Source organism: Limulus polyphemus, unplaced genomic scaffold (assembly GCF_000517525.1).
Source record: "Limulus polyphemus unplaced genomic scaffold, Limulus_polyphemus-2.1.2 Scaffold3498, whole genome shotgun sequence".
In the NCBI taxonomy this organism is placed as follows: Eukaryota; Metazoa; Arthropoda; class Merostomata; order Xiphosura; family Limulidae; genus Limulus; species Limulus polyphemus.
This window is the reverse complement of record NW_013669108.1, coordinates 7,841-18,876: the sequence shown is the minus strand read 5'-3', so window position 1 is coordinate 18,876 and position 11,036 is coordinate 7,841. Positions and strand designations below refer to the sequence as shown.

Below are 11,036 nucleotides of genomic sequence, written 5' to 3'. Positions count from 1 at the left end.
ACCTGCCCTTTGCTGCCAAAAAAGAATTCCTATACAATCTACACATCCTTCAGTAGGTCTGTGACATTTCCTGATTGGCTAAAGGACATGCCATTCAGTGATTACCTTACCGGCCTACATTGATCTGACTCATTTTATAAGCTGTACTATTTCCTATAGATCATTTTCCCGGCGGTTCCACTATGATTAGTGTCTGGTGAAAAGCTTCAGCAGATATTTCCTTTGCAACATCTCAACCAACAATTGGTCCAGTTATCAATGCTATTTTCAAGTTTTGAACAACTTGACTTTCGAGATCTACACATCTACATGTGCCGATGTTTCCGTTTATCAACATTATATTTTAAGATCTGTGCAAGAACTCAGCTAACAGATGTTTCTGCATATAAAAGCTATCTTCAAGTTTTGTACACCAAAAAAACTTTTCAGGTTTTCTGTATCCTTAATATCGGGTTATTGAGCAGTTCTGTCCCATACTTTCCATTTTTCTTTTTATTGCAGCGTCTTTATTTTCTTGCCATTTTGATCCATTCTTTCCGGATCCGTTGGCCACCTAGGCATCCAGTACTCCCGGATTGGTACTCCATTCCTTTACCTCCATTTGAGCCCGTTGCCTTATTCTCTTTGTTTCACCTATGCCTTAAGGTGTATTTCCATCTCCTCTTTGGCCTGCAGGCATCATCGGTCGGATATGTTTACTATCGACATCACTTGCACACTGTACCACCACACCTATCTTCTCTTTTATCCAGATCGTTCCTTCCCAAGACCTTGGTGGCTCACAAGGGTAAATCCGCTTTTTCACCCATTTCCCTTCCACCTGTTTCTCATCTCTGCTCTCATTCTTGTCCAGATAGACTTCTATGCCTAGTGCATGCCCTCTTTTGTTATATTGCCCACATGGCTTCCTTCAGAGGTTCCCTTTCCTTTCTCTTTATTCATGTGGCAACCCTCTTCCTCTCAGGATCTTTCTCCCTTTACCCTCACCAATTGGATCTTTCATTTAATCCAGTTGTCCTCTTCCCAATGTGTTTTTTTTTACCTCCCATCAAATCCGACACCTCATCTATTCTCTTGCTTCTCATCTTCATCGGTCTTTAGTTGAGATTCTGCAGTCATGCATGTGGACCACCCCTCAGACGTTCATCTCCCATTAATTACATCATGTCAGGGTTTCTGCTTCCTCAATCCATCACCTACCACCTGTGGCTATACTTCAGACTTCAGTGTGGCTATGTCACTTGGTAAGTCTTTATTAATGCTTTCTTTTCTTTCAAGGGTCCTTGCTTCAACTTTCGGTCTCATGGATCCCACTCTGTGGTGAGTCGTGCCTATTCATTACATACACAAACAAATCCACACTGTATGCTATGTTTATTTGCATGCTCTTTCCATGGCTATGTATGCTCACCTTTGAGATGGGGTTTTTCACAAGATCACTGGATGATTAATAATTTTGTCATATTTATTTCATAAATAGGCCGTCCCAAACCGTACCACCCATGGATGGCATGGGTAAAGCTCCCCATCCCTGTCATGCCTCGATTCAATAAATTGGTAAGGTCTGCTTTTGAAAATAGGGTTTCATAATCACCCATTGCACTGTCTTGGGTTTAGCCATTTCTCTGGACTCTATAATTCACCCCCCCCCCCACTTCTTACAATGGAGTATGGGAGTTCTTACCACTTGCCAGTTCCAAGCTGTTGGGGTGGTTGAACATGGAAGAATCTTGCTAGATGAGTTCCACATAGATGACTATAGCCATCCAGTTCAGAGTAGTGCAGTAGTGTTCTGGTGGTATATAAGGCATAAAATCCTCTGGATTGAGTGACACCTACCACAGAGTGAGATGTCTAAATGCAGTTCACCCCATCAATTGGGTGCCCTCATCCTACACTTTCGTGGACATTGGTACCCCATGGGCTGGTTTTGGATATTGAGCGAACCAATCAACTTAAGTCCTCACACAGGTTTGGGGTTATCCCTCTTTCTCTCTCAATTTTTCCTCCTGTGTAGTGGGTCATGGAGTGTATACGTAGGATGTTTCCATTTTTGTCCTGGGCACTCCCTTGTTCTCTCTTGCAACAGGGATGTTATTGACCTTTGGATGTTTTGGACCAGTCTCATGAGTGTTTGTATTGTTGATTCTATGCGATGGACTTCTCCCGGATACCAGATGACACATTCCTGATTTTGGGGTTTGAGATGAAGCTGGTATAATCCTCATCCTACTCTTGCGTGGATGTCGGTACCCAGCAAAGAGGTTTTGGATGTAGTTGACTTACCGAGTACAGTCTGTCATGCCCTAGCCATTCTACACCATGGGATGCATCCTCAATTACCCACTTTACTTCTGTGGGATTGAGGTTCTAAATTTATTTGGTTGGGATCACTTTCCTGACTTATCCTCTCCCACTTGGATGTGCTCCTTTCCTTTTCTGCCATCTTTGTTCCTAGCTGTTTATGGTGAGGAGATATCTGGTTCAAAAGAGCTGCAGTGCTCCCTCCTCAGATCATCTGATCTATTTTTCTCATTTACAGAAGTATACGTCGGATGCTTTTGGGGGGGGGGTATGTCTGTTCTTCCCTTGCCTCGATCACTTCTCCATTTCAATGTAGGATTCTAGCTAATCTTGTGAGCAGAGAGAAGTACCGTATTGTAAGTTATAATTTTCCTATACTGAAAATGTATACTTCCTTCCACTCACATCTTCTGGTGCTCACATCATCTGCCAAACTTTGAAGTGATGTTTCGGGAGAGCGGGGCATAGAGGGAGTCAGATGCATTGTGTGATAGTAGTGTTCTCCTATTGGTGGAGAGATGGCTTTAGCAGTCAATGCCTTCAGCCAGGATTTGACACACAAGTATTTTTATGTGTACCCTTCCATCCGATTGTTTCTTTGGGTGATTTCTCTTGTCTACTCCACTTCTTGTCAGGACCTCTTTATTGCTCCCTGTTGGCCAGCTCAACCTTGGTTTCCAAGGTTACAATGTTTGCTCCTATCACCACCTCCCATCCTTCTTCATCAACCTCAATCCCACATTCTACATCCCAATTTCCACATGTGTTTTCATACCTGACTTTTGTCCAGTTTCACACGTCGAGTCACTTTCTTGTTAGCTAGTTCCATGTGGCCATTTTCTATGGAAGTATACAATGCAAGTGGAAAGTCTTCAGCTGTTGGTCTGCTAATGGGGTTTCCTGCTGACAAGCCTTCTGTGGCTCATGTGGTGGAATTTATCACCTGGTTCATCCTCGCTTTCCAAATATCGGACAGCCCTATCCCATACCTTGCATTTTTTCCCGATACTGTTGGGTTTTTACTTCCCCTGTTCTTACCATGCTCATGCGTTCCTTCTAAACAACCTCCTATCCCAGGCGTCCTGCCCTTATGGATTGTGACATTAATGTTTTCCTCCATGCCCTTACTTTACCTCAGTTTGAACTGCTTTCCTCGTGTTCCTTCTTTCATCTGTCTCTTAAACCATATTTCCTTATTCTCTTAGCCTGTGGATGCCGACGATGGGATTTGTTTGCGATTGACATTTCATGTACCTTTTATCAGCCTACCTATCTTCTCCTTTATCCCAATTGTTCCTTTCTCTCTAAGAGCTCAGTAGCTTGGGAGAGTTGTTTATCCTTATCTCCAATTTCCATTCTTTCTATATCCCTCCTTTACCCTCGACTGGATCCGGATTGGCTTCTGTGTCCGATCAGAGCCCTTCGTTGTTATGTATCACATACTGCTAACTTTCAGGGTATGCGCAACTGACTTTTTATTCTCTGGCAATCCTCCTCACTTAGTGAACTTTCACTTTCTTACAAATTGGGTCCACAAATTGAACCTTGTTCCAGGTTTCCTCCCATCAGATTTGACATTCACTTTTTCCCTCCCTTGTCATCTTCGTCGTTTGATGGAGAAGATTATACAGTCCGGGATGTGGACCACTCCCAGTATGTTCTTCTCCCACTATCTTCATCATGTTGTGCTTTCCTCTTTGTTAGGGTTTCGTCTTCCACCTGTCAGTTTTCCACAATTTGTTGTGATTTTAACTGGTAAGTTTTTTTCTGTTTTTTTTCAGGGCCTTTATTTCCCTTTTTATCACATGGATCCTGCTCTGTAGCTAGTGGTGCCTCTCCATATATTCTTTAACTCTAAGCCTACTCTGTACAACCATGTTGACTTGCGCTTTATTTTCCATGGCTTTGCATGCTCACCATCAAGTGAGTGTTCAAGGTGGCATTGAATAACCTCACGATATTGTGCTTCATAAGTAAGCCCATCCTGGACCGTACCACCCATGGACTGCATGGGTAAAGCAGTAAGGGATTGCTGCCCATCCCTGCCATGCCTAGAATGAATAACTCGGTATGGTCTGCTTTTCAAAATAAGGCTTCGTGGTCACCCATTGCACTGTCTCCAGTGGTGACATTTCTCTGGATTCTCCACCACATTATTGCCCTCCTTTCCTTGAGTGGAGTATGGAAGTTCTAGTTCCAAGCCACTTCGGTGGTTGACCATAGAGGCACCTTCCTGAATGACTTCCACAAAGAAAGGCCTAGAACCATTCAGTCGAGAGTAGAGTGGTGGTGTTCTGCTGGTGGTGGATGGTGCCGGCCTGTGCCACAGTTGGAGGGGATTATTTCCATAGGATAGACATCCTTTTGATACTGGATATCAATTCCCAGATAGATATGTCACAGATGATCTTCTTGTCATACCCAGAAATCGGTGCAGGTCTTAATCCCGGATTCTTGGGTTTGAGGTGAAGATGGTATGATCCATATCCTACCCTAGCGTGGATGTCAGTACCCCACGAGGAGGTTTTGGATGTAGTTGACTTACCAAGTATGCCGTGCCCTAGCTACTTTACACCTCTTAATTTCTGCCCTTATGCTTTGCACATTCTACACATGTAAATAGTATGCCTGGCTCAGAAGTGGTGCTGTTACCCTCTTCTGATCTTCTGATGTATATTTCTCATTCTATGGAGTATCCTTCAGATGCTTTCAGGGGTACTTCTTTCATTCCCTCGCACCCGTCCCTCCTCCTTCTCAATGTGGGATTCTAACTAATCTTGTTAGAGGAGGTAAGTACCATTTTGGAAATTACAATTTTCCTATACTGAAAATGTATTTCCAATAGGTGCTTACCTCTCTCACACTTCTCCAGTGCTCACACCTTCTGTCAAACTTCGAGGTGAAGGTTTAGTAGAGGAGTGTAGAGGGAATCACATTGATATAAAGAAATGATGCATGATGATTTACATGAGAGACATGTTGAAATATAGTAATTCCAACAGGGATGGAGCGGAAGATTTGTGGCATGCATTCACATATAGAGGGCAGCACTAAACAAAAATAGCTAATCTTATGAGCGGAGGTAAGTACCTATTGGAAATACATTTTTGGTATAGGTAAATTGTATCTTTATTTATTCATTTAATGTGACACTAAACTTGAGTCAGTATATAGGGGATCTGGGGCTTTGTAACAGCCTACCTTAGAAAGGGTTGCAGGACCCAACTACTGAGGAAAGATTCAATACATATATTATAATTTTTTGTTGTAAGATGTATTCAGTAATGTTGTGCTGGTGGAACACTTAAAGGTGGATGTGTATTTGTTCAACCATGTTAATGCTACATGCTTAGAAATGCTGCCCCAGCTGTCACTATGTTTATGCAAATTGGTGCAGATTTAATAGCCTGACAAGTCTCAATGTTTTCTAGAATTGCAAGGTCAAGTTATAACCTTAATATTTTCTTCCATGGGAAAAAGTAAAAGTTGACTCTTGCGAGTGAAGTGGTGACAAACCTGCATACAAGATTAAATAATTGAAATTAAGTAAAGTTTGATATATGCAGTTCAGATAAAAGAAAAACAAGTAATAGATAAAATATTTGACAATTACATGACCAGTTAATTGACATTGTTTTTGACTAATCAAATACCCTTCCACAACTTCAAATTTTTTTTTTTTTGTTATATTTTAGTGAAAGTGAAAATGGTAAACATCTGATTGGTACTCTGAGAGTTGCATGTGTGTATGTATATACCAGCAAGCAGCATGCATGTTCCTTTATACTATATTCTCAGTTTGTTTTTAGTGAAATTATACTTGTAAATTCAAATGATTGATCAGTGTTTTAATGAATAAAACTAATCTACATTTGAAATATAAAAAGCTTACTACTGTTATACTGTAACTTGCCTTCAGTTTTGTGATCAGCTAAAAATATTTGAAGTTTTGCCACTATTATTCTTGAAGAGCCAATTGAAGTGTTGAGAGTCATATTTAACTCTTGAGATGAGTCATGGGTGAAAAGCCATGTCATCCCATTTATTAACTCACATTCAAAATTGTATTGAACTACTATTTCATGAATTTATGTCAATAAGTTTGGTAGATTATCATTCAAATTTTAGTAATATATATTACTTAGTTTCTTAATTTAAAAGAAAATATTAAAAAACACAGATAAACATCGATTTTTGTGTGTCACATGGTATGTTGAATGCAGCACTGGTTCAAATTAAATGTTTGTAAAGTCAAAATACTAAGTCTACAGTTTTGAAAAAATTAGAAACTCAAATTACTGATATTGACAAGCTAGAATATAAAATAAGAGCCTCTTATCTTTTCAATTTGCTAAGATATTGCTCATGTAATAAATCAAACACAGTGGCACCCCGCCCACCTATTTCCATTTTTGGAAATGCTCCCTTATATACACTTACTTCTATATGTGACATGAATAACCAATTGGAAGCTCAGAATGTCCCCCTAGTGGCTTTCTCATCTATTTCAATGAACTTGGCTCCAATTCTTTCTCTTCAACCAATATTTCAACGAGGCAGGGTGTATCTTTAGTCTTCTCGAAATTTCAAATTTTTCTAGACTAAAATACATCATAGCTACTAAGCTTGATAAACTACAGTGGAATTCTATGGTATTAATGTAGTAATTTATGATTTTTTTAGTTATTCAAATGTATATATAAAACCTAATTTAAAAAAAAATTTGTTTCATATCCTCCATGTTCAAAATTTTTAAAGGCTTAGCAACCTACGTAAAGCAGCAACTGAGTACAAAGGTCATAACTAGAAGAGATAATTGTTTGCTTTAATTCTTTATTTACTGTTCTATATTTTAGGGAAAATATGTTTAAGAAAATTTTTCAAAATAGTAATAATCTATATACATATGTAATGTATAATAATTGAAATGTGACTGTATTTTATAAAATACTAGTCTACTGAAACATAGCCAAGACAAGTTACTTTGTACAGACCAGTTTTATGTTATTTGATATGGTAACATGAGTGTACCTGAGCCGCATCATTTGAACTCCCGTATTGTCAACCAGGCATGGCTTAAAGGTCAATATAATAAAATAATAAATATATATAAATGTATAATGTTATGAGATTTAAGCTATTTATGTTTTCGTGTTATAATTTGTGTTATTCTAGAATGAAAGATGCATAATTTATATTTATTTTCTAATTTTTTATGGTGGTTGCAAGATCAGTCAAATCTACCGAACCCATACAGAGATTAATTACTGAAAATAACAGTATTTTAATCTTAAAATGAATATTACTTTGCATGATAGATAGGCAACATATAAAAAGAAAAAAATACACATGAGAAAACATTGCTTTATAAACCTTAGGACTTGATAAAAAAAAATTAGATATTTTGCTTATCAAAGCATTGCAACGTTTACTGATAATCTGCCAAATTTCGTTAACATTCGCTTACTTATTTAAAAGTTATAGCATGAAAGCTATAACAAGCACAAAAGCCTGTACTGAAAGAGTTAATAAATTACTTCTATTTGTTATTTTAGTCCCCTGGCGGGACAGTGGTAAGTCTTCGGATTTGTAATGCTACAGTCAGGGGTTCAATTCCCCCCAGTTGACACCGCATATAGCCCAGTGTGGCTTTGCTATAACAAAATGTACATTTCTATTTTAAATTTATTTTATTTTCTTCATGAAGAAAATATAGTTGATAAACTGTTTAAGATTGCAAAATTATAAAATATAATATTAAAAATATTAATGAACTAAAACTTGTGAGCCAAGAATCAAGACATATTATCCATTTTATTAAAGCATCTTAAAATCTCATTGACTGCCCATTCACAGAAATGAATCATGTGTGATGCCCTATAGAATGCCTGTTCATTCATACCTTTTGTCATGCAGCACAAAGAAACTACATGATTACCAAAAATAAATATTAAAATAATAGTTGCATTTTAATCACTTACTAGTATCAGCTGTTTGCTATAATCCTTTCATTGTGTTGTGCCATAGAGCCAACATCATGGTGTTTATTGTGCCATAGGATCTATGGCATATACATACTAATCATCTTTCTTTGTGTCCACATGTGATGACAACTGCACACCAGTTTCAAAAGATGGGTGTGTCACCTGTCTGGGGTTGAAAAAAAAGTATTACTTGTTTCAATTGCATTCATTCAGAGAACTTTGAAATGTAAGAGTCAAAATGTTATGTAAGCATCTTATAGTCTAGATGTACATCTACACAGCTGCCATTGTATTATTGAAGATACAGAGTGCCAAAGTAGAGAATTTTCGTAGCCCTTGGTCACATGAAAATTTATCAGAAATTATAAGTAGTTTTTTAAAGGTTTCTTTTGAAATAAAGGACTTAAAGCTTAGATAACATAAAACTTTGAATCATAACATACATTATAATGTTAATTTAGTTCACATAAATTGATAGTAAAGGTGTTTAATTAAACTTATAATGTAACATGGGAACTTTTGCAGAAAAGTGTTGAAAGTGGTACCCATCGTTGAAGGGTTAAACATGCTTTCACAGAAGTTTTGAGATAGATCTTGGGATTTCATAGAGACTCATTATTTTACTTATGAAGCTATACACTGCTGTTTAGACATGATAAATACATCATTAATAAGGGGGGGGGGTGAACTATGCTTTCACTTGTACAAGAGGTTTCCTTTCCTATCATTCCAGAACAATCCAAGTGGTAAATATGAGAAGCTGCAAGATTTATCAAAAATAAGTATTGGTTACTGGAAGCTGCATGTAATATATCAAGATGAATAAGTTACAGATCTGAGAGCAGTGTGGTCTTGTAGTGTTATGCATGTGATTTTTGAGTGCTATAATAGTGTAATTAATATGATGTCACAAAATAAAGGATTCTATTGTGAAATCATGAACACCATTTTAATGGCTTTGAAACTGTGTTGTAGAAACCCCAAGATTATAACAAAATTACAAAAAAGTAAATACTGAGCTGGGAACATGGGCTTTGCATGTTTGTCTTTGAGGCATTTGGCATAACTGTGAAAGCATGTCCATCCTTGCTGATTTAGATTTTGTCTCCCACTGGAAAATATTCTGTAGACATCCATGACTGGGAATAAATATAGCTGCTGTAGTGAAAGAGTAAATGTTTTACTTGGCTAGCCTAGACATGCTACACAAAATAACTTCAAGTTGCAATTCACTTTGTATTTAATGAATTCAGAAAAACTTTACTATATTTAATACTAATTATACAAAGTATAAAGTCTTCAAAACAATCAATATAAATTAATTAAGAGATCTAAAAGTGACCAGCAGATGTTGCAGCTGATGTGACTAATAGAGTATTGTGATTTATGAGTTATGTAAATCCTATGTTGTTCTTAGTATACTTTATATGTGACTTACACTTAGATTTTACTTATAATATTAAAAATGTGATACTTTTACTGAAAACATAGTGAAGTATATTTAGTCTTATGATATTTTAGCACTAAGTTACTTGATTGCTAGTGATTTCTCTTTTATCTCTCAATAGGTGAGTATTTCACTAAAGTTTTACAGAGAACTTCAAGAACATGGAGCAGATGAGGTAAGAAAATATTAACTATATTTTTACTTTTGTTATGGATTTTTAGATTGAAATGTTGGGTCCAGAGTGTGAGGAAATGGTTGCCACTAGTCAGGATATGAAATTAATCTCTGAAATTGTAAAGGCTGCTATATATCATTATACACTTGCCCTGCATTATATATTTAACATATTTTTTATTTCAAAACCCTGTATGAAGGATGAAATATATTTGTAGAAATGAAATGAATTTAATAATACTCTAAGCTACTATCCTAATAACCCTCTCTCTACAGGCATCTTTTACTGTGCATGTCTCGAGGTTTTTAGTGAGTTACATTCAAAATTTAAATTACTTTTTGTTCATGTTATATCAATTAGTATAGCATAGAATCATAGCTAATAATCCATATTTTAATAAGTTTTAAGTTCTTAATTTTGTAAGGCAATATTTAAAAAATCCTCAATTTCCCTTATGTGACATTTGCTCTCTAGGCATTCCATCTTCTCTAATTTATCTACCGCCTCTCCAAGAAGTATAAAATTTAACGTAAGTTACTCCTTATAATGTTTTCATTGCTCAGGCAAAGAATAAATTTCATGGCCTTCAATCTTGTTTAGTTACAGAGCCATCAAATAGAAAATCAGATCCCTCTTGCTACACCCGCTTATCACATTCTGTTTTCAGGATTTTTCAGTAGTTCTCTATTATGTTTAATACTGAATTATTTTCAACCATTAGTGAACCAAGATTTTCCTCTATCAAATGACGTATTATATTACATTGTTTTCTGTACGGAGAATTGTCATTTTCTCTTTTAGTACAAGCTTCATTCCCATTGGAAGCACATTGACAAAAATATATATAGCCAAGATAAGTACTATATACCTTGGCTATATATATTTATAGCCAAGAATACACACATATTTTTCGTGTGTATTCTTATTTATTTTTATAAAAGTAACTAAAATTTAAAAATAGGAAACTTTTTGTTAGTTAAGGTTAGATTAGGAAAATATATAATAATAATATAATAAATTTTCACAAGCAGCACACACGAGCAGCTCAGAGTAGCTTGTGGGTAATGTAATTTAATAGCGTAATGTGAGCTGAACATGCCCCAAGTGATTTACAACTTATAATGGC

At 36.6% G+C, this 11,036-nt stretch overlaps 1 protein-coding gene across 1 annotated transcript in view; it reads left to right on the top strand.

Annotated features, from left to right (window-relative positions):
- LOC106469455 (probable actin-related protein 2/3 complex subunit 2) overlaps window positions 1-9,925 on the top strand; it is a 29,427-nt gene extending 19,502 nt beyond the window's left edge. The window contains exon 3 of the mRNA XM_013929951.2: window positions 9,857-9,925. Within this exon, the coding sequence (XP_013785405.1) occupies window positions 9,857-9,925 (69 nt within the window). The remainder of the gene's footprint in view (window positions 1-9,856) is intronic.
- The last annotated feature ends 1,111 nt before the right edge of the window (window positions 9,926-11,036 follow it).